Source organism: Pituophis catenifer, unplaced genomic scaffold (genome assembly GCF_029215685.1).
Source record: "Pituophis catenifer annectens isolate HBS135680 unplaced genomic scaffold, rPitCat1.0.hap2 SCAF_17, whole genome shotgun sequence".
NCBI classification, from domain to species: Eukaryota; Metazoa; Chordata; class Lepidosauria; order Squamata; family Colubridae; genus Pituophis; species Pituophis catenifer.
In genome coordinates this window covers 10,885,352-10,911,697 of record NW_027256897.1, presented here as the reverse complement: position 1 = coordinate 10,911,697, position 26,346 = coordinate 10,885,352, and the positions used below count along the sequence as shown (strand labels likewise).

Here is a 26,346-nt window from a genome sequence, read left to right as displayed (position 1 = left end):
GGAAGACATCTGAAGAGGCTTAAATTTTTATTATTCTGCCTGTGCAACAGAATAAAATGACGTCATGCGTAGAAACGACCGATTCGCACTCTGTACTGTTATTACCAACAAACCAGAACATTTGCCCTTGAAGCTTTCGGCTCTTTCCGGCCCCGTTCGGGTGCCTTCGGCTGCTCGCATTTCCTTTGAAGCCTCGGGTCTTTCCGCCGCTCAAGCTCCGCCCCCCCCCGGCGCGCTTCGGCTTCTGCGGACGGCTCTGCGGCGATGACGTCACCGCGGGCCATCTTATAAATAGGAGCGCCGGCGCCGCCGGAGCGCAGTCGGTGTCTGAGGGGGTTGTGAGGAGGGGCGGAGCCTCGCGTGGTGGACTGAGGAGAAGCCAGGCGGAGTGTGGGGGGAGAGAAAGAGAGAGAGAGAGCCCTTCGAACCGACCCGGTGAGGATGAGGAGGGAAGCGGGAGGACGTGGAAAGGCGGCCGTGTAAAGTGGGGGGGGAGCCCGTGTGGGGGGCCGAGCGCGGGGCGAAAAGATGGGCGAGGCCTTAGAGCGCCCTCTGTAGGCGCCCTGGCGTAGCAGCGCTCCTTCTGCGCCTGCGCGGCTGGACAGGTAAGGTGCTTTAGGTGTTCAAAGCATCTTTAAGGTTGCATTGCAGCCTGGCTCCTCTCCAGCGGCCCCAGGCCAGCTTTACCTCGGCGGGGGATGATGGGCTTTGGAATCTTGGAGTAATCCAAAGGCTGGAATTTCATCCATTTCATCCAGCCTTTTGCATTCAGAAATGATAGCGGGGGGGGGGGGGGGAAACCACATCTTGCATATTAAGGACTCCGTTCCCATGATTTCTTACCTGGGGTGGGGTGGGTAGGTTTACATGTTTATTTATTTATTTATTTATTGTTTATATACCGCCCTTCTCCCGAAGGACTCGGGGCGGTGAACAGCCAACAAGATAAAACAGAAGAAATACAAAATTTAAAAACAGTATTAAAATCCAATTAAATTAATTTGGCCCACAATTAAAAACACCCCTGTATTAAGACCGATAATTAACAATTATTTGTTGCACACCCAGCCAGGTTTACGTTAGCCATGGCCCATTGACTCAAAACCTACCATGCCCGGTATTGAAATAGTTGTTTTACAATTTTTATTCCTCCAATTTTAATTCCGTACGAATGTGCAGGGTTGATTTCCACAGTTAAATCCAAATTTAAAAGATTATGTTACGGTCAAGCACCCCTCCCCTTCCTGTAAACCTAGGCTAATGGATTTTGCAAAGGAATAAGCATTATTTAGTGAATTTATTTTTAAGCCAATATGCTTTCAATGAGCGGCTTTGAATGCATTGAGAAGGGGGGAGCTCCTTCCTTTCCGTTCGTGTTCTTGGAGAGGGTTGTGTAGCTGCTGCATCCTAAGAATGTTGGCTTTGGAGCAAGGCGTGATTTGAATTTGTGGCGATCGGGTTGCAGGGTGGTTGGAATGATGAGTACATACCTCAGCCCTGGGAGTAAAATTTTCTGGGCAAGCAAGACTGAAGAAGTAGGAGGGGCACCGGATTCCTGATCTTGGCATATAGTTCAGCATAATAAGTTAATAAGTTTGTAATATCGAACGATTGTTGAGAGAAATCTTCCAAATGTGTGGTGGAAACGATCGTCCCATTAAAAAAAAAAATCATAGAAAGAAGGAGCAAAGAGAAACTGTAACTATTCAAATATTTTTTATTTTCATTTAACAATTCCTGAGAGGAAATTGACAAAGCAGGCCGAACTGGAGGTCTGGTTGTTTCCTTGTATCCATCTTTCTTTTTTTCCAATATATTGCTATTTCCATCAGTTGTAGGGTTTTGTTGTAGTGGTTGTTTCTCAGATCATTGTCATCTCCTTACAGTAACAGTAACAGAGTTGGAGGTCATCTAGTCCAACCCCCTGCTCACGCAGGAGACCTGTACTAGGGATTCGAACCGCCGAACTGCCGGCCTTTCTGATCGACAAGCTCAGCGTCTTAGCCACTGAGCCACCTAGTCATAGACTGCTTAAAGACATAAACACTACAGAATTATTTGCAAAGGGAAACAGTTAAAGCCACAAATAAAATCCCCAATTTGATTCCATCCAGCGGACCCCCCAGCATATTAAAATTAAATCTGCTACAGATGGGGAATCTTCAGATGAATTAGATGCAGTGACTCCAAGGCATTTTGGCTAGCTAGAAAATGCTAAGGAACTTGAAATATTTTCCCCAACCCTACTGGAACACTCCTCCGATTGCTTAACCCTTCATTCCCTTATCAGTCATGTACACATCAAACTTAATCTTTGCACTTCCTGCTAACCATCTGCCTCTCCTCTGTCAGCCTTTTCCAGCCTATTGGCGTGTATAAAATAAATTCGTAATTTACATTTTTGTAAGCCCTCCAGAGGCATTATAGATCAGGGAGCATATATACATGTGTAAATATCTCTGGAGAGTCATCCATGTTTGTGCCAAAGGTACAAAGCTTCCCCCCCCCCAAAAAAAAAACCAATTAGACTTTGGGTTTTTTTTTCTTTTCCTTTGAAAAGATTTTGCTTCTCATCCAAGAACTGAAGAAATGTTTGTTGGATGAGAAGCGAAACATGTTCAAAGGGGTGGGGGGAACCCCAAGGAAATCCAGTTCTCTTTTTGGGGGGGGGGGAAAGCACCTTTGTATGTGTATATATATATATATGTGTGTGTGTGTGTGTGTGTGTATTTCTATCAAAAAGTAAACCCTTGTTGTTTGAATTTGGAAAAGTAACGTAACATATTTTAAACACTAGATGATACAGTTATTCTAAATTCACCTGAGTTATGACATTCAGTCCCTGGTCTTTTGTAAGAGATCATTCTGTCCATAATTCATTAGTACAGTACTCTAACAGCATCACAGGTGCTTGCAGACCTTAGGTGTTGTACTGTCACCTTAGCTCGCCACTTTAAGAAAAAATATTTTCAGCCCAGCCAAATTGTGCTCAAAACCTGAAATTGCATTTGGGTTTGCTTTAAAAAAAGGGATAAGGATGGAAAGAGAGCTGGGTGTGGTAGGTGCCGCATTGTTTTCTTGGCCTTGGTGGACCGGTTGTTCCTTCCGCCCTTGGAAAGGATATGCACAACCTACCTCTTGGGTGTGTGTGTGTGTGTGTAGTGGGGGAGATGCAGGATCCGCCCTGTGCAACAGCAGGAATTTCATTCAGATTCAATTATGGCTTGCAAATTAAACACGCAGCCCTTTTGCCTTTTCTCCCCCCAAGAAAAGCAGGATCCTCATCCAGACTTGAACGAGGCTAAACTTGCCATCCATCCATCCATTTGATTTTTTTAAAATATATATATATATATATATAAGAGAACACTCCTCTAACCTCGGTTTGCAGCAATGGCGTCCCGCTGTTTGCGTTAAACATCCTCTCAGCTTTGTGCTAGCTAGGTTGAGCGGAATGGAATAGCAGAGGGAAGGAGGGGTTTTGCAGGCAAGGCGGGTGGGGGGGGGCAGTTCTCAGCAAAAGAGTTTCCCCCAAAAGCAGGATTTCCAGGAAATTGGGCACCCTGGAAAATGAGCTGATTTTTTTTCTTCTTAAGTGAGCACTAATAATGCTTAAAATACCACAATTTTTAAAAGGATTGTACAGTCTGTTATATTTCAAGATTTCTTACATACAGAAAGAAAGGATTTGGGACTAGCATAAATCCTTTGTCCTTTGTGTTTTATCAGAGTATATAATCCCTGTACATTTAAAATAATTATTCAGTCCAATTCTCTTAATTGCCTGTTTATTATGCACAGAATAAACCATCAAGATTTGAAGTGAGGTGTGTTTGTATTAATGTTAATATAATATAGCTTGTTAAATGCACAATTTCCTTATTCCGTGAAATTTCTGTTATGTTAACCTGTAGGATTATTGTAAACCTTGCATTCTTTAATTTTTTTTGCTTTGAAACATGAGTTCCAATTTAGCTAGTTAACTTTATTTTATTTAGACTTTAGGGAGTGCCTAAACTGTCTATTTAGGAATAGACAGTGAGAGTTAATTTCAAGCAAATCCAGTTAGGTAAGGTTCAATGTAGGTAGTGATTCAAACTGTAGTCTAGAATCTTCTTCTAGCACAAGAACTTAAAGGATGCTACTGGAAGATTCTAGGAAACATTTATTTAGGGATTAAAAAGCTCAAAGTGATAAATCCAAATTAAGAAATCAGTGACTTTGTAAAATTATTTTAAGATTTTTTAAATTGTCTATATTGAAATTAAACTTGGATTTATTTTGCACTTAGTTGTGTTGGGGAATAAAGTTCTGTCACATTGTTAAGAAACCACAAATGAATTGACAGCAATAATAGAAGAACATTGATCTAATAAAAGTACGTAGTAAGAAGTAGTTTTATTTTACTTTTTTTAAATTACTGTTAATTTTAACCAGTTAAAGGAGTTAGTTAGCATGTAGGATGAGTTAATTTTCATGCAATTAATGTTTGAAAATGGCTGGTATTGTGACAAAATAATATAGCAGTTCTGTTACAGATTTGGCGTAGAATTAGTAAAAAAAAAATTATCTTGGTATACCTCCTCCCTTTTAGACTCTGAGCTGCTTCATCATGTTGTCGTCCTTTCGCAAAGTCAGAGCCCAGGTATTTTGAAATATGCATGCGGGACCACACATTTTCTTGTTTGATGTTCCTGGCCTTTCCGCCCTCATGACAAAGAGCATTTTAAATGCTCAGTTTTATTCTGTCTTTGGTGCATGGAGTGGAATCAGAATGCTTTAATACGCTTTTGGTTTTTTTTTTTTTTGAAACAATTGTTCTGGATTTTTAATTAACATTTTACAATATATAAATGGTTATGTAGAAAGATGCACAGTATTACGGGGGTGGCCATCGATGCAAACAAATAAAGCCATGGAAATTATATTTATGCATTTGGAGCAAATGAGCTGCAAATTCTATGAATTCCAGATTCTGCATGTTTAGCATGTAATTTTATCCATGCCGTGTAAGATCACTGATTCTTCCTGGCGTGAAGCACAGAATGCAGTCTTTGCTATAACCTCTGCATGACTATGACTAATTTAGAGGTGGGACGTATTTTTTTAAAAAATGTACCCAAAGTTGCCAGTTAATCATTTTATAGATAAATCCTAATGTTCTTTATTCTTTCAACTCAAACCAGAAATAATTTCAAGAGTTGAGAGAGAGGTAAGATCAAATTCTACTTTTATTTTGATTTGAAAGCCTTTGAAAATCGAAGGCATTAACTGAAGGTCATTAACCTTAAAATAATTGCTGGAAAAGAACAGCGTATTTAATCATTCTAGTACCAAATATATTTTGCTGATAAAGAAATAAAGGGAGACTAGTATAGATCTATTTCAAGCTTTTTAGCTCTCGGTATCTCCAGGTAAACACTTAATGATTCTTGTGCATAAAAAGGAATAACACACTTCCTCCCTGGCATTACGATGGATTTTGGAATATCATTTTCACTTCTCTGTAAAGTGCCTACTGTTAAAAAGTCACGTTTTAGACGATGAAATCGCAGGTATTTGTGGATTTATCATTTCCCGGTGTTTTGCTGCATGTTACCAAGGTTGGCCCTTCTTCCCTGCTGAGATGGCAGGATATTAAAATGAAGATTCATACTCACCTGATTGATCTCTTTCAAGGAGGATAGGAACAACAGTGAAGAGGCTGTCGGCTGGTTGGGGCAGCAATTTATTATACGCTGTTCAAATTTCTGGTCTGCCACATCACACCTGCAATAGAGAATTGCTCATCCGCTCACAGAGACGGACTTTGATACCGACAGCTCATTTTTTTTAATGCAGCTGAATCCCAAGGACCAATTTTACATTTGTCCTTTCAGCTTTCCTGAAATAATGAGGAATGCACACACTCTTGCAGAGGGACGCCTGCTGTCATGTCAGTTCCGATTGTATGGATGAGAAAGTAGTTAAAAAGGCATTTTAAGTGTTTATCCTCAGGCTGGACAAGAGGCCTTCCAGGGGTCCCTGAGGCGAGATAGGTTTAAAATGGAGCCCTGCCGATATTGGAAGGAATTTGCTTCTGGTACCTGGCAATAAATATTTCACCTTTATTGAAGGCGCAACCAGTGTTTACGCCCGTGTGTGCCATAATGCATCTATGCATGAGCTGCAGCAAAGTTGTTTCTGTGCCTCCTTGATTTAAGTGTTTGCACCTTGCTGGGCTTTGAGCTGGATGCGACAGGTGAAGGAGGCGGCTGTTTCACCGAGAAAAGCTTCCTACAGTGGCAGCCAAAAAGAAATGTGAATAATTTCAGATTAGGGGAATCATTAGGAAAACGGCTGAAAAATAAAAACCCGTTAAAAATGTTTGTGTAAATCCTTGAGGCTAAGCAACGCTGCATAGATTTAGGGTACGCTTAAATATCTTCCAGGATGTTAAAAAGATAGAAGCACACATACACACATACAAAATCAAGGAAGAAACATACACAGTTGGGAAAATTTCATGTTGGGAAAAAACATGATGTAGGGGGACATCATGGTAGAGACATGGTAGATACACAGACGCTAAAATGAAATATTCTTCCTCTCTTTCTCAAACATAGAGCTTAAAAAAAAGCATTAGCTACCTCTGGACAGGTAGAACAAGGCCAGTCACTTCACCTGGCGCGGTTAAAAACAGGAGGCTGGCCCAAGATATAATTCATGCTATAAGCTCTTCCTATGTGGCTTTAAGGTTTCCCCTGGGCCGTAGAATATACAGGATTTTGGTTTAGGAAAAATGCCATAGCTTGGCCTGTGGCCTAAGCAGGGTTATAAAACCCCTTTAATCCCCCCTCCCAGGCGCGACAGCTTTTCCTTTGTGAATGGCAGTTGCTAGCATTATCGCTGTTGCATTGCAGAAGCTAAAAATACTCCTTGTTCAGCATTCTCTCTACCAGATGCCCGGCATTCTCTGTGTTTTAATTGCTTTGAAGGGGATGTTCAGAGAAACAGAGGCAGAAAACCCATATTTTTTTTGTGATGCCCATCAGCCTCAGGTCTGCCCCATTGTTGTTTAGGCGAAGCCTCCAGGGAGCGAACAAAATTTTTTTTCCCTCCTTCCAAAAAGCAAAAAGCCTCTTTAAAAGGAAAAAAACTGGACAGATTTGCTTCTCTCTTAAAATCTCAAAGCGGTAAAAGCTCTTTTTCCTGGCCTTCTCCAGCCTTTCCTAACCTACCAGTGTGCAGGGCTCCAACTCCCATTAGCCACTGCCAGCACGGGGATTACCCTGCCGGCCCGGTGTGTGTGTGTGAGAATCGGACGTCCTGCACGTTTAGTGGGTTTCAGATCCAGAGAGGTTGTGTTAGACCGAAATAAGCCTTTGAATCCAGCTTCCCTCTCTCCAGCTTGGCCGTTTCTGTCCGTCTCTGACATTATCGGCAGAAGGCAGTTGTGTCGGGCGGAGCCGGTTTGTGTCCTGCGCAAGAGAAAATGTGTGGAATGTGATGATGGCCTGTGTGTGTGTGGGTGTGTGGGTTGGAGAGCAAAGTCTGCTCTTCCCTATCAACGCCCAGAGAAGTGTGAAAAAAAAAAAAAAACAGTCTCCATTTTGGGGTGGGGTAGAGGACAAAAGATGGATGCTTTCCAGCTACCCGATAAGTAGCTCGCTCCGGCGGCCGCAAAGGCCAATGCGAAATGAAGGCTGCATCGCTCTGCAGCACCGCCGCGGCGGAGGTGGACAGCTGGCTGGCTGCTGCGCGTGAGATTCTCCACCCTCGGCAGGACCAGAGACCCTGCTGATGTCAGCGAGTTGTGTGCTGAGGGTGGTTTTTTTTTTTTTTATTTGTTTTGTTCCCAGTGGAAAAGAACAGCGCATTATTCCCACACTAAAGGACTTCACTTCCAATTGACTTCGTTTTCTTTCTCGCCTTACAAAGGGAGCCTTTTTTCTCCCTGCAGACAGAGATCGCAGTTGAAGGGCAAGGAAAATTGTGTGACACGAATAGCAAAGAGGCATGTTGTTGAGTTTTACCGCTCCCGCTATAAAGCTAAAAGCACAGACGCATGGGCAGGGGATGAGAGCAATCTAGGCAACGCTAAGTTGAGTCCTCACCTTACAACAGTTTCTTTTAGTGACCAAAGTGACAACGGCACTGAAAAAAGGGACTTCTGGCTTTTTTTCACACAACCATTGCAGCCTCTCTGAGGTCAGGAGATCAAAATCCAGACGCTTGGCAACTAGTTTGTATTTATGACGGTTGCAAGTGTCTTGGCGTCGCATGATTCCCCTCTTGCGACCCACCCCCCAAGTCAAGGGAGAAGCCAGATTCACCCAATAACCATGTTACTAACTTAACAACTGCGGTGATTCGCTTAACAGCTGGGGCCAGAAAGGTCGTAAAATGGGGCCAAACTTGCTTAACAACCATCTCGCTTAGCGACAGAAGTGTTGGGCTCAATTGTGGTCGTAAGTTGAGGGCTACCTGTAGCTATGGAATTAAAGGCCCCCGGAAAGAGATGCAAGCAGAAATGGGTGTTGCTTGAAACGCCACATCCAAGCTTGCGCAATTTTGAAAAGGCTGCATGTAGCATGATAGCAATCCCTTCAGCAATCCATTTTACAGGCAGTCCTCGGCTTACGACCACAATTGAGCCCAAATTTTCTGTTGTTCTGTTAAGCAAGTCTTGCCCCCATTTTTTACCACCTTTCTTGCCTCGGTTGTTAAGTGAGTCTCGCTGCAAGTTGATAACTTAAGTCTCAAGTCCCTTTTTTCCGGCGCCGTTGTAACTTTGTATGGTCACTAAGCGAACCGTCGTAAGTCGAGACTACCTGTACAGCCATCGGTCATATACTTTCAAGCACCCGATTGTGTCTTTTGTAGGAGACAAACTGCAACCAAGCAGGTTGTCCTGACGAATAAACATGGATGCTAAAACTGGAATTAGGGCCGGATTGCCTGCTTCAAATTTGATCCGGTTTAAGGGTTGAGGGACGCGGTGGCTCAGTGGCTAAGACTCTGAGCTTGTTGATTGAAAGGTTGGCAGTTCGGCGGTTTGAATCCCTAGTAAAGCATAACGGAGTGAGCTCCCGTTCCTTGTCCCAGCTTCTGCCAACCTAGCAGTTCGAAAGCACGTAAAAAATGCAAGTAGAAAAATAGGGACCACCTTAGGTGGGAAGGGAACAGCGTTCCGTGGGCCTTTGGCGTTGAGTCATGCCGGCCACGTGACCACGGAGATGTCTTCGGACAGCACTGGCTGTTCGGCTTTGAAACGGAGATGAGCACTGCCCCCTAGAGTCAGGAACGACCAGCACATATGTGCGAGGGGAACCTTGACCTTTTTAAGGATTGCCACGTAACAGCAACATACATATAACATATACATATAACATACAACAACAGGTACACCAAAGTGGGGTTTTTCAGGTTATGGCTTGACCAGGCAGGCAAGATTTGAAAAACTTGACTTGTGGTTTAAATTAACATTGTAAAAAAGCGGAATTCAGCTGCTCCCTTTTCTCTCTCTTCCCAGGCATGTTTTTAAAAGACTGCAATGCAGCTGGGGGCCTTCAGTTGTTCATAGGGAAAGGCAACTACTGCGGTTAACCACTGCAGCCGAACGCACAGGCAGTCCTCAACTTACAACAGTTCACTTAGTGGCCATTCGAAGTTACAACGGCACAGAACAAAGTGACTTACGGTCGTTTTTCACACTTATTAGCAGGCCCCCCCCTCCGCAGTCACGTGATCCAAATTCAGACGCTTGGCCACCGACTCGTCTTTATGACGGTGGCCGTGTCCCGAGGTCACGCGATCCCCGTTGGCGGCCTTCTTGACAGGCAAAGTCAACGGGGGAAACCAGATCCACTTTAAGGCTGCTCCACGGCAGTCGTAAGTCGAGGACTCCCTGTAGTATGTCCTGGTGTTCACGGATGCCTTTTGCCTTTCAGAGAATGGATCCCACCGGCGTAAAAGTGCTGGAAACAGCCGAGGACATCCAAGAGAGACGTCAACAGGTTTTGGATCGGTATCACCGGTTTAAGGAGCTCTCCACGTTGAGGCGCCAGAAGCTTGAAGATTCCTACAGATTCCAGTTCTTTCAGCGGGATGCAGATGAGCTGGAGAAATGGATCCAGGAGAAGCTGCAGATCGCCTCCGATGAAAACTATAAAGACCCTTCGAACCTGCAGGTAAGGACCTCCTCAGGTGTGGATGGAGCAGCTGAGATTCGGGTGGCTGCAGGAAGACGCTGCATAGAACCGATGATGCTTACGTTATATATATATATATATATTTTCCCCAGGGGAAGCTGCAAAAGCACCAAGCTTTTGAAGCTGAAGTACAGGCCAATTCCGGAGCCATCGTTAAGCTGGACGAGACAGGGAACCTGATGATCAACGAGGGGCATTTTGCCGTGGAAGTCATCAGGGTGAGTGTTGATGGCCTCCAGCAATCTCCTTTTGGGGATGAATCGCGGAGGGTGGATCTGCCTGGCCGAGCCAGGCTGAAGCAGCCGATGAAAAATCAAAAACGCAGCAGTAAAATCACCCTGTCCTTGTTGCCTTTACTGAAGACATTTTAATGCCGAGTGTTGAATTTATATTTACCGACAAAAGAAATAAAGGGAGATTAGTATAGATCTATTTCAAGCTATTTAGCTCTCCTCAGCTTGCCATACCCTTACTCGGATTTGAACCCGGGCTACTTGCATATTAGGTAGGTGTATTAACCTCTAAACCACGGGTTCCCCTCGCTTTGTCGGCTATATCAGGGGAGAGATTACTGTATTTTTCAGACTATAAAGTACTCCGGATTACAAGACTCACTTAGCTTTTGGGGAGGAAAACAAGGGTGAGAGAAAATCTGCCTCTGCCTCCCAGCATCCATCCGGTATTCATGTGGCCTGTTTGCCGCCTCTCGTTCGGAGTGGCCCATTCGCTGCCGGCACAGGCACCCATTTGCCGCTGCCCGTTCGCCACTGCCCATTCGGCGCAGCCTGTTTGCTGCCACCCGTTTGCCGCTGCCGCCTGTTGTAGGACAGCTGATCGGCGCCGCACCAACCCCCCTCCTCCCCACCGTAATATTCTGAGTTTAAGACGCACAGACATTTCCACCGACTTTTTTTGGTGGGGAAGTGCGTCTTATACTCTGAAAAATACAGTAAGTGTTTCTTCCGGTGGGACCAGTCTATCAAACAGAAGCAAGTATGCTCCATCCCATTTTTGGGTAGACCAGGTTATCTGGGTAGACCGGTCCCACCGGAAAAAAAAAAACACTTACAATGCCAAGCAAGGCTCTCTCCTTTCTAACTTTGCTTAGGGAGAAGTCCACGGGCTGTCCTTGGTGGAAGCCTGCCTTCGGAAGAGCCATCCTCAGGTGTCATTCACAAGTTACGTTGCCAGCAAAGCCCACTTTTCTCCAAATTATGAACAAGGGCATGTGTGGCTCTGGGGATATTTTTCGTTCTGTCTGCCATGGTAATCTGTCTGTTCAGTCTTTCACCCCTTACAGGACTGCCCAGCGCCCAATAGTCACCACCACCCAGGTTGGGGCCCACATACGAGTAGGTAGCTATGTGGGTGGTGTGTTGTGGTTTCTTTTTTTTCCTTTTTTTTTTGAATCCTTGTTCTTTGGATGCCTCTGTGTTTTTTTCCCTCTGAATTCGGCTGTGCCTCTCTCGTTTCCCTTCAGTTGGAGAATTGCTCTGCATGCAGGGTGGATAGAATAGAATATAACTTTATTACGGTCATCGACCAGCAATAGACATAACAATGCATTAAAAATAATACTGACATTAATAGTGGATAATAATATCCCCATTAAGAAAATACACGATCTCAAACCGTTAGGGTCACTCCCGAGAGCCGATACGTATGTGAATAAATATATTTTTCCAAAAATTGTTATAGATACCTCCAAAAATTGGCACAAGTTGACAGCTATAACTCTGTAACCAATTTTTTTCTTGTGGACATTGCAGCGACACAGAATTTTGCCACTGCACGCGTGGTAGCCGGTTTTGAGTCCTGGAGGAGAAAGCCTACATAAAAGTCGTTTGCTGCAGAGTGGAAAAAAATCAATGTTTTTTTTTTAAAAAAATTAAAAAATGATTTTTTTTTTATTTAAATCAGATTTTTTTTCAATTTTTATCTAATTTATTTTAATAAAATGCTTTTGGAATAAAAAAAATCTATCTAAAGATAGTTTTCTATTTAAGATCCATTCATAATTGAGTTTATTCAGCATGAAATGGAGCTTAGTTATGTGGCATGAGGAGGCTGTATATTCTGCAATATTGGGACTGTCAGTGAGTCAACAGCGGGTCAGAGAAGGAGCCGCTGCGGGACAGAGATGACAGCTGCTCTTTAAAAATTATGATTTAAATCGACTTGATTTAAATCAAGCCTACTAATTATGATTTAAATCGACGTGATTTAAATCAACTTGGTTTAAATCAAATCCACCCTGTCTGCATGGCAGAAAAAAAATATCACTTTTCATACGAATGATACCCCGGACTGCATCCTGACACTTATTTCTTAACAATATCATGTCTACCCTCCCTTGAGTCCCCTCTCCCCTCAAAAGAGACCCCCTGATCTTTAGAAACCCAGAGACGAGAAGGGGCAAAATGTCAATTTTAGGTGCAGCGAAATCTCATGAAGCAAACTTCCCTTTGATTCCTGTTGTTTGCCTACTGATGTCATTAGGCAAGCAATATCTTTTCGGTCACGTCCCATTTGCACTTGACATACTTAAGCAATTGATGTAAATCAGTGCCAAGAATTGTCATAAGGGCTTCATTATGCAAATCAGCACTAGGATGGACTCTCTTGTTCAGAAAGCAAATTCTTCCACCCAGTTTTGTGTATTAAAATGAGGCTTCACCTGAATCTCAAATCATAAAAGGCATCCTTGCCTATCCTGATTTTCCTGGCCATTCAACTGAAGTTGAAAATATGGAAATATAAGGTAAAGGTAAAGGTTCCCCTTGCACATATGTACTAGGCATTCTCGACTCTAGGGGGCAGTGCTCATCTCCATTTCAAAGCTGAAGAGCCAGTGCTGTCCAAAGACGTCTCCGTGGTCATGTGGCCGGCATGACTCAATGCCAAAGGTGCACGGAACGCTGTTCCCTTCCCACCAAAGGTGGTCCCTATTTTTCTACTTGCCTTTTTTTTTTAAGTGCTTCTGAACTGCTAGGTTGGCAGAAGCTAGGACAAGTCACGGGAGCTCACCCTGTTTACATGGCACTAGGGATTCGAACCCCTGAACTGCCAACCTTTCGATCGACAAGCTCAGGGTCTTAGGCACTGAGCCACCACGTCCCTCTGGCCATGCTAAGGGTCCAAAGTGGCTTAGAAATACCGTATTTTTCAGAGTATAAGACTCACTGGAGTATGAGACACACCTATCTTTTTTGGTGAGGAAAAGAAGAAAAAGAAATCTCCCTCTGCCTCTGAGTAATTTTGCCTCATTACAGCAAACAGCCTGCTTTACTTTCATTTTCGTTTTCAGCATAGCTTGATTATCACAAGAAAAAAAAAATCTGCTCCCAGCAATTTACCTCCTTGCAGGAGAGCCCTGCGCAAAACAGCTGAGAGCAAAACAGCAGAGAGTCAGGAGGCCGATCTAATCAACTTGTGCTAATTAGGGTGTGCTGAAGCTGAAAGGAGCTGTTTCTTCTTGTGTTTGCTTGCAAGGAGGTAACTGCTGGGAGGCAGAGGCCAAAAGGTGGGGGCCAGTGGGTGGGTGGGGCTACATTTGGTGTATAAGACCATGTAAATTCCCCCCCCCTTTTTAGTGGGGAAAAAGGTGCATCTTATACTCCAAAAAATACGGTAATTGCTGGTCACAAAGCTCTGGGGTGCCCTTTTAACACTTGCCTGAGTATTATTACCCAGAGTAGGAGGGAGCCCCCTTCTCCCACGATGATCAAGTAACTCAGAAGTTCCTCATCATTTGTCAGACCCAATTGTGAGCTATTTGCTTTGTGCAATCCCCCCCTTCCCCCCCCCCCCCGAAATACGATGTCAGAATGCGGGGAACTTTCCCCAAACATGTTCTTGCTGGCTGATTTGTTTCCCGCAAGAAACCTTTCTTCTTGCACTGTGTGGATTTTACCCGAAAAGAAATTTAGACCCTCAAGCTCAAGAAAAACAGCTCGCTTGGAAGGTTTTCAAGAAGAGATTGGACAATCATTTTGTCTGGAGCAGTATAAGGCCTCCTGGCCGAGCAAAGGGGCTGGATTAGGAGACCACCGAGGTCCCTTCCGACTCTGTTGGTTTCCCCTTTGAGCAATTTACTGTCACGACGTACAAAAGTATGTAACTGTAATTTTCAACAGGCCTGCCTGTGTTTGAGAGAGGCCTCTCTAATCTGGCTTTAACTGATGTTTCCAGAACAGAAGGACTGTTGCCAAGTAGAAGGGGGGGGGGGTGTTTGCCTTGTTTTTGCAAGTATTTGCTTGATGGACGGTATGTTTTTTCCCTGTCCCCCACCCCCCACCCCTCTCTCTTCACCTTCCATTAGAGCCTAGTTGACTTGGCCAATATTTTGGTTCCCTTCGTAAAATTCTGAATTCAGGCCGTAGAGCTGCCTCGCGGCATTTGGTGAGCACTGAGCTGTCTGTGGTGGCGCAGTGGTTAGAATGCAGTACTGCAGGTTAATTCTGCTGACTGCTGGCTGCCAGCGGTTCGATCCTGATCGGCTCAAGGTTGACTCAGCCTTCCATCCGTCTGCAGTCGATAAAATGAGGAGCCAGATTGTTAGGGGCAATAGGCTGAATCTGTAAAGTGCTATTGCTATGTCTGTCTGTCTTCTATCCGTCTATCCATCCGTCTATCCATCTATCCAGCCACCCATCCACCCATCCATCCATCTATCTACCCTGTTTCCCCCAAAATAAGACATCCCCTGATAAAAAGCCCAATCAGGCTTTGAGTGCATGACAATAAGGCTAAGCGCTTATTTCAGGGTTAAGAAAAATATAAGACAGGGTCTTATTTTTGGGGAAACACGGTATCTATATCTATCTATCTGTCTATCTGTCTATCTAAGATATCTATCTATCTATCTGAGATAGATATCTGATGGGATAAATGATTTTAATTTGGTTTTAATGGGGTTTTAAAATTGGTTTTAAAATGAGAGTTTTAAATTTGGCCTATGATTTAATTATTTTAATCTGCTTTTAAATTCTATTTTTGTACATTGTTTTTATTATGGCTGTTCACCGCCCTGAGTCCCTCGGGAGAAGGGCGGTATATAAATAAAATAAAATAAATAAATAATATCTATCTATCTATCTATCTATCTATCTATCTATCTATCTATCTATCTATCATGGTGGCACAGTGATTAAAATGCTGTATTGCAGGCTAACAGTGCCCACTGCCAGCAGTTTGATCCTGACCAGCTCAAGGTTGACTCAGCCTTCCATCCTTCTGAGGTCGGTAAAATGAGGACCCAGATTGTTGGGGGCAATTTGCTGACTCTGTAAACCGCTTAGAGAGAGCTGTGAAGCATTATGAAGCGATATATGTGTCTAAGTGCTATTTCTATCTATTTTTATGTCTGTTTATCATCTATCTATCCTATCTCTAACTCTATCTCTAAGAGCCGTGATGGCACAGTGATTAAAATGCAGTATTGCAGGCTTAACTCTGCCCATTGCCATCAGTTCGATCCTGACCAGCTCAAGGTTGACTCAGCCTTCCATCCTTCCGAGGTGGGTAAAATGAGGAACCCAGATTGTTGGGGGCCAATATGCTGACTCTGTAAACCGCTTAGAGACGGCAAAGCACCATGAAGCAGAATATAAGCCTTAAGTGCTACCACCATTACTACTATTTTGCTTACGGGGAATCTGTACAACTCAGCCGGAAGTAAAAAAATATATATTCATGTTAAATCGGTTCATATGAGCACCATTTTTTGGGGGGGTCTACGTTGAATCATTGTCGTTCTTCTTCTTTCCCAGAGTCGACTGCAGGAGCTTCACCGGATGTGGGAACTGCTTCTGGAGAAGATGCGAGAGAAAGGAGTCAGGCTGTTCCATGCCCAGAAGTTGGTGCAATACTTACGAGAATGCGGAGATGTGTTGGATTGGATCAATGACAAGGTCTCGGCATCAACAGCCCTTCCTGGACATAGTTGTTGTTGTTGTTGTTGTTTTTAACCTTGAAGGCCTGGTGGGAGCTTGAGATTGAATTATCATTGGGATGGGGGGGGCGTTCTTTGCGGGGGCCATACCACAATAGCCCAATGGTGGGTTGCTCCCGGTTTGCACCGGTTTGCAAGAATCGGTAGTAAAAATTTGTAGTAGTTCAGAGAATCGGTAATAACATTGGCTGGTCACGCCCCCGAACCGGTCCCCGGCCCGGTCGCCGCTCGCTTACCCCGCCCACCTCATCAGAGGCTTCTTTTTTTTTTTAACTTTTAAAAGCATTTTTTTCTATAACCTCTTCGGCCAAAAAATGCTTTTAAAAGCAAAAAAAAAAAAAAAAAAGCCTCTGATGATCGTGGGGCTCAGCTGGGATCGTCAGAGGCTTTTCAAAGCATTTTTTTCTGCAACCTCTTAAGGTTGTAGAAAAAATGCTTTTAAAAGTAAAAGTAAAAAAAAAAAAAAGTTGGCCACGCCCACCCAGGCACATTAACCCCCACCAAGCCACGCCCACAAAATAAGCCACACCCCCATGCAACAAACCCATACAGAATGGTGAAGGTTAAAATGGTATACGTTCTCCTGTTGGAACAGGGGGCTGGACTAGATGCCCTCATGGACCAGCTATTCTGGTTCCGTTCCTCTCCTCGCCTGCTGACCAGGGCTGAGATTCAAAAATTTTTACTACTGGTTCTGTGGGCGTGGCTTGGCGATCATGTGACTGGGTGTGTGTGATTGTGTGGGCGTGGCCAAGTCGACGTCACTTCTTTGCCGTCATGACCTACAAAAAAAAGATATACCAAAAGGTAGTTTATTATTTCGTGCATTTAATACTTAAGAATAAAAGAGTAGAATAAAGAATAAAGAGCCTTGGTACTACAGTGGTTTAAAGCACCCTGTTATTAACGCAGCTGCCTGCAATTAGTGCAGGTTCGAATCTCTCCAAGGCTCAAGGTTGACTCAGCCTTCCATCCTTTCTAAGGTAGGCAAAATGAGGACCCAGTTTGTGGGGGCAATAAGCTGACTTTGTATAAATATACAAAAGTATGAAGGCTATTGCTTAACGCATTGTAAGCCGCCCTGAGTCTCTGGAGAAGGGCGGTATATAAATCAAAGCAAAAAAACAAAAAACAAAAGAGGCACACAGATACTTAAATAAGAACAATAAAGGTGTTACTCGTCTTTAAGGTATTTCCAAATGGACGTTTCATTAGCATCCTCCTCACTCACACTTTTCTTCACTTTTACTCGAGCATCATCGACTGCGTGATGTGCTCTCAACCATTTATTTTTTTTGTGACCGTAGGCCTAGGGTCCCACGCTGACCGAGCTTTCGTTGTTGTTGTCGTTCCTAGGAGGCCATTGTAACCTCGGAGGAGCTGGGCCAGGACCTCGAGCACGTGGAGGTGTTGCAGAAGAAGTTCGAAGAGTTCCAGACGGACTTGGCCGCCCACGAGGAGAGGGTGAACGAAGTCAACCAGTTTGCCAGCAAGTTGATTCAGGTAAGTAATTGCAGGGGAGCCGTTGGCATGGATGGGCTGCTTAGACCCTGCGGCCCTGGGTGTCCGTTGGGCTTTCCTCTTTCCACACCTCCCTGAAATTTTAATGTGGAATGCAAATGGCCTTTGCTGACAAGATAATTAAAGAAAAAACAATTCTGGCTGGAGATACGTTGTGTTAGCTGCACAAACTTTTCCTTTCCTGTGATACAACCTTTTAATAGTTGGGTGGGGATTGTCTTTCTTCACTTTGTGGATAAACTGATTCATACCAATTTTATTTATTTATTTATTTTATTTTATTAAATTTCTATACCGCCCTTCTCCCGAAGGACTCAGGGCGGTGAACAGCCACAAGATAAAACACATAAATACAAAAATTTAAAATAAATTAAAAACGAATTAAATAACTTGGCTGAATTTAAAATACCCCATAATTTAAAACAAATTTAAAATTTACATTTAAAAAGGGGAGAAGATTTAGGCCAGGCCAGCTTGATGAAATAAAAAAGTCTTAAGCGCGCGACGGAAGGTGCGCAGATCCGGGATCCTCCGTATCTCCGGGGGGGAGCTCGTTCCAGATCGTAGGCGCCCCCACAGAGAAGGCTCTCCCCCTAGGGGCCGCCAGTCGACATTGTTTGTCCGACGGCACCCGGAGGAGCCCCTCTCTATGGGAGCATACCAATGAATCAAACTATGAACTAGTAAGGTTTTTTTCCCCCTTATGGGCTAGTATATCCTTTTTAAAAATAATAACAACATACACATTATTTATATTCTGGCTTTGTTAGGTGCTTAAGATTGCATGAAATCAGTTTGCATGTTTTAGCTTTTTTTCCCATCTCTTTGGTTAATGGTTTCTTATAGAATTTTTCCTTTTATATTTGCTCGACGTTGCATAATGCAAGCTATAATATTTCCATGACTTAATTCCAGGTAGGGCGTTCAACTTCTTTTATAAACCACTCAGAATGTGTTCTTGTTAGCAATCTAGGAATTTGAAACCCCTCACACTTCCAATCCCAATGTGAAATATTTATAGCGCACTTGTAACCATGCAGAGCGTGCTTATTCCAGTTAGGGCTGGGTTTTTCGCCCAGTAAGCATGCCTTGCCCTGCCCTGCGTCAATATTTTCCATCCATTCTGCTTTCCATCAATCCTAAGGAACAGGGAACTTCTTAGCTTCTTTTTTGCCGTTGCTCCAGAGACTTCGGAAATACCTCATTGGATCATGGCCATTTTTCTGTGTCCTTTTAGGATTGCCCTTCTCACAATAAAAATTAAAAAAAATCGGTGTTTCCTGACCTCTGAATGGGATTTAAGGCAGCCTCCCTCAGCTTGGCAGGTGCTAGGCTTCTGTTCTCCTGCATGTTAAGGATTTAAGGGTTTGAATCCAGGCAGGTAGAGAACACAAACTGAGGGGGAGGGAATGGTTCCAAAGCTGATACTATCTCTGTGACCAAGTGGCACGATTTTCAACTTGCCAATGGACTGGACGGGAGGGAAGAGAAGAGGGGGAAATGGAATGCCGAGAATGTATGTGGAGATCGTGAGAGCCTGGAAACCATCAAAGATCATCACTGTGGGTGTTGGAGAAAAAGGTGGACTGTTCCCATAACAAATGGACGTCCCCTAATCAGACAGTGTGATCACTCAGGGGTGGGGAAGGAAGCCATTGTTTAACTAGGCAAGCCTTTGCGTGGGAAAAACCAAAGCTGCTTTTGTTTTCTTCAGTACCAATATGGCGTATCCGGTAAAGTTTTATTTTTGGGAATTCAAAACTCGCGAGAGAGTTTCCTTATTTTGGGTTCACTCGTTGGACAGTCGACACCAAGTCCAAAATATTTGTAGGACACGGATGGAAGGTGCAACAAATTCTGGTATAATCCCATAAAAAATACCCCTTTTGTGGAACGATTGAGTTTGGGTGCAAAAGGGTAGCCGTTGCTTTGAAATCATTCAAGCATCACCCAAAGATTCTGTCAAGAGTTTTGTTGCAGCATATCCGACCAGCACACAAGTAAATGAACTTCAGCAGGATTCAATTATGTATAAGAAACTTCTTTATATACAATACCATACGGCAGAAGTCAGCATACAGTATCAGAAACACAGGCGCAATATTCCTAGAAGTAAGTCATTACTGAGAGATACAGAGGCTAATATATTGTACAGAGGCTCCCATTAAGAGGCCAAACCAACTCTTCGTCAGCGTCCCAGCACTGACATATAATAAAGAGGGGAGAAGCCTTAACTTTTGCCTGCTAAATCCCTTTGAAGATTCGGTCTCCTCGGAGATGGGGAGGGGGGAGACATTCCTGTGATCTGACGAAGAAGGAATCAGGAAAGTGACTTGGAAGATAGCCAATGAGAAGCAGAGAATTGGGGATCGGAAAGGGAGGGATTGGGGGGCAAAGGTCAGTACTGACCGCGAAAGAGTCAGGATCAGATTGCTCTGCTCGAATAAAGAGAAAATTTCCTTAAAGATCGGCAGTTTGGAAATTCGTTTATTTTGAGATAGCATCGAAACCTGACACTCTTATATACAGTTCAGCAAGTCTAAGCCACGCCAGGCTCTAAACTGTCTCTCATGGCCCCATGCAAACAAATACTCTGTTTCAGTTTCCAAACAGTCCCCATTGGCTGATCTGTTGCTATGCCTATTCCAGTCTATGCGTGTTCGTACTCTGACAGATTCTCTGTTAGTATAGCCTTTGTTGTCATTGTATATCGTATATAGAATTGCTGTTCTCCCCTTTCTAGGAACAGCACCCGGAAGAGGAGCTGATTAAGTCCAAGCAGGATGAAGTCAACACAAGCTGGCAGCGGCTGAAAGGACTGGCCCTTCAGAGGCAGGGCAAGCTCTTCGGAGCCGCTGAGGTGCAGCGTTTTAACAGGTATCAGCTTGACCGGTTGGGTCAACACAATTAAAAATGTCCGTCTGCCTGAGTTTTTACACAAAAACTTTAGAATAGAATAAAATAGAATAAAATAATAGAGTTGGAAGGGAGCTTGGAGGTCTCTAGTCCAACCCTCTGCTTAGGCAGGAAACCCTATATCCGTGATGGCAAACCTATGTACGCAGAGCCATATCAGTGGGCACGCGAGTTCAGCTCCGGCATGCATGCGTGTGCCAGCCAGTTGATTTTCAGGCCTTCTGGGCCCACCAGAAGTAGGGAAACAGGCTGTTTCTTGCCTCCGGAGGGCCTGGGGGGTGGGAGTGGAGAAGGCCCGTTTTTCGCTCTCCCCAAGCTCCAGAGCCTTTCTAGGAGCCTGGGGAGGGCAAAAACGGTTTTGCACGACACTCCCCGGGGCTCCTCCCATTTTTGGCACACGATGGCAAAAAGGTTAGCCATCACTGCCTTATATTCAGCACACTAACCACCTCTCCTTTTATGACGTGCGTGTGGGCTGGCCTGTCGGGCCTGGAAGCCATAGTTTGTATTAGGCCTTCAGACCTGCCATATTTACAACTGTGGGAAACTGGGAGGGGGGATTGTGTGGAGTACGGGTGATATATAGTCATAATAACATTCCTTTCTCAAGAAGTCAAGGACAGCTGGCCTTGCACCTGGAAGGCTGGAGCTGGGAGGCATCTCCAGTTGGGAGGATGTCTGATTGGACCATGTGATGGATTTGTGGGTGCTGGGCAGGGACTTGAACTTTTCTTTGGGTGGGGAAAACCTGGAAACTTCCAGATTCAGGTTTTCCCAGATGTGCCAATATGACATCTCTAATAAAACGTAACTTTGAGGAAACTCAAGCCTCGGAGTTTTCTTTCGTTGGGGGTATTACTTCAAACCCTGACACCTATAGCATTTCAGACAAATGGTTATCCAATCTCTTCTTAAAAACTTCCAGTGTTGGAGCATTCACTACTTCTGGTGGCCAGTTGTTCCACTGGTTAATTGTTTTGACAGTCAGGAAATTTCTCCTTAGTTCTAGGTTGCTTCTCTCCTTGATTAGTTTCCACCCGTTGCTTCTTGTCCTGCCCTCAGGTGCTTTGGAGAATAGCTTGACTCCCTCTTCTTTGGGGCAGCCCCTGAGATACTGAAACACTGCTATCATGTCTCCCCTAGTCCTTCTTTTCATTAAACTAGACATACCTAATTCCAGTAACCGTTCTTTATATGTTTCATAAAGTGAACCACTGCAGTTGTTGGAAAAAGTAACGGTAACCAGAGATGAGTTTATCCCCTTCTGTGTCTCCCTCATAAAGTCCTTTCTCGGGATATATAAATAAAGCCACGGAGGAACTATAACTTTTGCTGCCTGCAACCTTCCTTCCTTCCTTCCTTCCTTCCTTCCTTCCATCCACCCATCCAAAACCAGAGAAGGTGTGGGAAAGACCCTACTTTGATGCCGGTCTATATTTACAGAGATGTGGACGAAACGATAAGTTGGATTAAGGAGAAAGAGCAGCTGATGGCTTCGGATGATTTCGGAAGGGACCTTGCGAGCGTGCAGGCTTTGTTACGCAAACATGAGGGCTTGGAGAGAGACCTGGCCGCTTTGGAAGACAAGGTGGGTGCCGCTGGGAATGGGTTGGTGAGGGGTTGACGAGGCACCCCTGGCCCGAGCGGATCCTTTTTTAAAGCCTTGGTTTTGTTTTCAATCACCTGAAAGAATCACCCCAGAAGAACGGCAAGGATTTGTGTCCATACTGAACAAAGGGCTCTGTCAGATCCCTAAAAGTGATACTGCCATTCAATCGGAGGAGGGGGGAGACTTGGATTCGATTCCCTAGCATTGCCTGTGTCAACAGAGATTTTGCAACCTGTATCCTGGCGCCAAAGAGCCCCGAGATCCCCTTTACCTGCAGGGATTTTTAGGATAGCCATGTGGGTTGTCTCACTTTAAAGGATAATGGTGGGAATGCATGTTTGTTCGGGTTCTCAGAGAAACTAGTAAAGGAAACATCTTCACACTTGTGTATTGGCTGAAATCTGCATTCGGACTTAAAGGGAGGGGTCTCTACCACTTTAATCCTACTGCTTTGGCTAAGGGTATTCAGATCGTGCTTTAGCTGGATGGCTTTCACTTCTGCTTAATAAAAGAATCCTTTTGAACAACTACGTTTCGTACTTTCTTAGGTTGGAAGGAGAGGCGATCCTTACAGGCTCTTTGAATCAATTAAATCAATTCTTGCTAATTCCCTTTTTGTTTTTGCAGTTGTCAAAATCCACTTTCAGTGACAAAAGAAAAACTTTTTTTGAGAAAAATCTCCAAACACCTGTCATGGTGTAATCATATTTGCCCAGTTATAGCCGTAACCTTAATTTATTTCCAGTATATTCGTAAAGAATAGAGTGGTGCGGTAGCCTGGAGGTGGAAGCTCTCGTCTCACAATCAGGAGGCTGTGAATTCCACCCTAGGTAGAGGCAGATATTTTTCCTCTCTGGGCACAATGAGAATTTTATCTGTTGGGGAAAAAAACTCTGCATTGGTGACAGGAAGGGCATCCGGCCAGTAAACCCCACAGCTCCATTCAGTTGCCCAGATTCCACCCCGCAAGGGATTATGGGGCCATTAAAAGGTGATGATGATATTCGTATAGAATACACATGCATTTTTAAGAGTTTGGCACAGTGTTCGTAACATTCTTGTTACAAGAATTTGATTCTTCCTTTTCCCCCCCAGCTTCTATTGCTCTGGTGTTAATCTACGTTTCTCTGCGGTGTTTAGGTGAAGGCTCTGTGCGCAGAGGCTGACCGGCTACAGGAGTCCCACCCTCTCAACGCTTCTCAGATCCACGTGAAGCGAGAGGAACTGATTGCAAACTGGGAGCAGATTCGCACCCGGGCTGCTGAGAGACACGCACGTCTGAACGACTCCTACCGGTACGATGCTATAATGCTCATAAAGAGAGATTCTTTTCCAACTCCAAGCAAGAAAACATGACAAGAAATGACGCTTGCTATGGAGCAGAAAACAGGAAAGAGGGAGAAAGTTTTCAGTTGTGACCGAGTTCAGCAGGCAGGCAATGCAGAAACTTGAACCTAGAGTGACAGATGGAGAGAGGATGGATAAAAATGGATGATTTCTTTTTTAAATTAAAAAAAATGGATTTATTTATTTTAATGTAATGCTTTTTGGAGTAAAAATCTATCTAAAAATTTAGATATCTAAAGATAGTTTTCTATTTACAGTAGTGGCCAAAATTGTGGAAACCTTTTGGGAAAAGTCTATTTTTGAGGTTTGATGGCTGATAACACCACTTTTTTTTTTTTTTTTTTTTTTTTTGGCATTTCAAGATAATCCTATTCCACTGCTGGAATAGCCCAGACCTTCACCCAATTGACAATCTATGGAGCCAACTAAAGAAACTTGTTAGTCAGAAGCGACCCAGCAATAAAACCCAGTTAATAGAACAATAATTAAATCTTGGTTTCACAGTGTAACAGCTGCAGAATTAAAAGACTTGGCTCGCTCCATGGGAAGACATTGTAAGGCCATAATTAATGCTAAAAGTTACCCAACTAAGTATTAACTGATCATTTTTGCATATCTCGTTTTTTCTATGGTGATAATTTTTGTATATCTCCTTTTTTCTACGTGTTTCACTTTTCTTCTTTATAATGTAACTGCTATTCTAATAGCAAATCCTTCCTAAAAGTTATTGCATTACGTTCTTGATTAAATTCTCTTTCCATTGATATATAATTTGATGGTACTACTCCAAAAAAAAAAAATGTGGTGTTATTAGTTAGTTTTAGAAAATACACTTTTCCCAAAAGGTTTCCACAATTTTGGCCACTACTGTAAGATACATTCATAATTTAGTTTATTCATGAAATGGAGCTTACTTATGTAGCATGAGGAGGCTGTATATTCTGCAATATTGGGATTGTTCAGTAAGTCAACAGCGGGTCAGAAGAGGAGCCGCTGCGGGACAGAGATGACAGTTGCTGTTTAAAAATTACGATTTAAATCGAGTTGATTTAAATCAAGCCTTTATCACTAGTGATTTAAATCTTGATTTAAATCGACTTGATTTAAATCAAATCCACCCTGGATGGAGAAGCTTGGATTCATGTACAACGCTGTTTCTTTTCTTCTTCTGCCTTCTCTCGTCACCCGAAGACTGCAGCGATTCCTGGCCGATTTTCGGGATTTAACCAGCTGGGTGACTGAAATGAAAGCGCTAATTAATGCTGATGAGCTTGCCAACGATGTAGCGGGAGCGGAGGCCCTGCTGGATAGACACCAGGAACATAAGGTAAAGAGGACCGCCATGGGCCTTTTCCTGGGAGACTGAACAGAAGCTTGATAGCAGGTTGAACCACAGATACCCTTTAGCCAGCCTGATGGAGAGCAACTGGCAGTGGCTTCCCAGGAATCCATCCAGCTGGCATGTCAGCTCCCTTCCCCTTAAAAGCAGAACCTTGACAAAACTGGATGTCAAATGCCCAGCTGCTGCATTTTGTCTTGAATTGAGTTTATGGATGGGCCACCAAGGCCTTCCTTGGTCCTCTCAGATACATTTTGGCCTTGAGAACTCTGCCTGTGTCAGGATTCCAAGCAACACCCCCAACAAAAGAAAGAAAACTCCGAGGCTTGAAGTTCCTCAAAGTTCCATTTCATTAGAGATGTCATATTGGGACATCCGGGAAAACCCGAATCTGGAAGCTTCCAGGTTTTCCCCACCCAAAGGAAAGTCCAAGTCCCTGCCCAATACCCACATGTCCATCACGTGGTCCAATCAATAGACCATCCCAGTTGAAGATCCCTCCCAGTTCCAGCCTTCCAGGTGCAGGGCAAGACGTCCTTGACTCTCTGAGAAAGGAATGTTATCATGACTATATATCACCTTGGCGCCATACAATCCCCCCTCCCATTTCCCACAGTAGGAAATGTGGCAGGCTTGAAGATGCAGGGAGAAAGATGGCTTCTAGGCCTGACAACAAGGTCCTTGAGTTGACAAACTTGCCTTAAGAGCTGCTCTCTAAATCTTTTAACAGATTAACAGTGGTGGAAGGGACCACTTTTATCCTACTATTCATATTTCAATTCTAAATATGTGTAACATCTATCTCTTTCATTTCTTTTTCTCCCTTCCCATTTTTATCTTTGCCTTTTTCTTTCTCCTTTTTTTCTTTTGGGTTTTAAAATCTTGAACTCTCCTCTTTTGCCCTAAATTTCTCTTTCTTTGCACCTACCTTTTTTTGGTGAGGAAAAAGAAGAAAAAGAAATCTGCCTCTGCCTAATTTTGCAACGTTGCAGCAAACAGCCTGCTTTACTTTCATTTTCGTTTTCAGCATAGCTTGATTAGCACAAGGAAAAAAAAATCTGTTCCAGCAATTTACCTCTTTGCAGCAAGCAGCAGAGCCCTGTGCAAAACAGCTGAGAGCAAATCAGCTGAGAGTCGGGAGGCCGATCTAATCAACTTGTGCTAATTAAGCTGAAAGGAGCTGTTTTTTCTTGCTGTTTGCTTGCAAGGAGGTAACTGCTGCGAGGCAGAGGCCAAAGGGTGGGGGCAGGGCTACATTTGGTGTATAAGACGCACCTAAATTTTCACTTCCTTTTAGGGGGGAAAATGTGCATCTTATACTCTGAAAAATACGGTATATATCACCCCTGCTCCATACAATCCCCCCTCCCCGTTTCCCACAGCAGTCAATGTGGCAGACCTGAAGGCCCAATGCAAAAGATGGCTTCCAGGCCTGACAGCCTGATTGTTATCGGATGCGTCGTCCGCT

At 43.8% G+C, this 26,346-nt stretch overlaps 1 protein-coding gene across 8 annotated transcripts in view; it reads left to right on the top strand.

The window, feature by feature from the left end:
* The first annotated feature begins 333 nt into the window (after positions 1 to 333).
* The window catches only part of SPTAN1 (spectrin alpha, non-erythrocytic 1), a 101,404-nt gene continuing 75,391 nt past the window's right edge, over positions 334 to 26,346 (top strand). For 7 of the 8 annotated variants that reach the window (XM_070955600.1, XM_070955599.1, XM_070955596.1 and 4 more), the window contains exons 1-10: positions 334 to 435; positions 4,595 to 4,645; positions 9,933 to 10,172; positions 10,286 to 10,411; positions 15,965 to 16,105; positions 17,503 to 17,649; positions 20,411 to 20,544; positions 22,027 to 22,171; positions 23,333 to 23,487; positions 24,731 to 24,866. In XM_070955600.1, coding sequence (XP_070811701.1) covers positions 4,613 to 4,645; positions 9,933 to 10,172; positions 10,286 to 10,411; positions 15,965 to 16,105; positions 17,503 to 17,649; positions 20,411 to 20,544; positions 22,027 to 22,171; positions 23,333 to 23,487; positions 24,731 to 24,866 — 1,257 coding nt within the window. In that variant the 5' untranslated portion in view covers positions 334 to 435; positions 4,595 to 4,612. The remainder of the gene's footprint in view (positions 436 to 4,594; positions 4,646 to 9,932; positions 10,173 to 10,285; positions 10,412 to 15,964; positions 16,106 to 17,502; positions 17,650 to 20,410; positions 20,545 to 22,026; positions 22,172 to 23,332; positions 23,488 to 24,730; positions 24,867 to 26,346) is intronic. The other variant, XM_070955595.1, reaches the window with a different exon arrangement.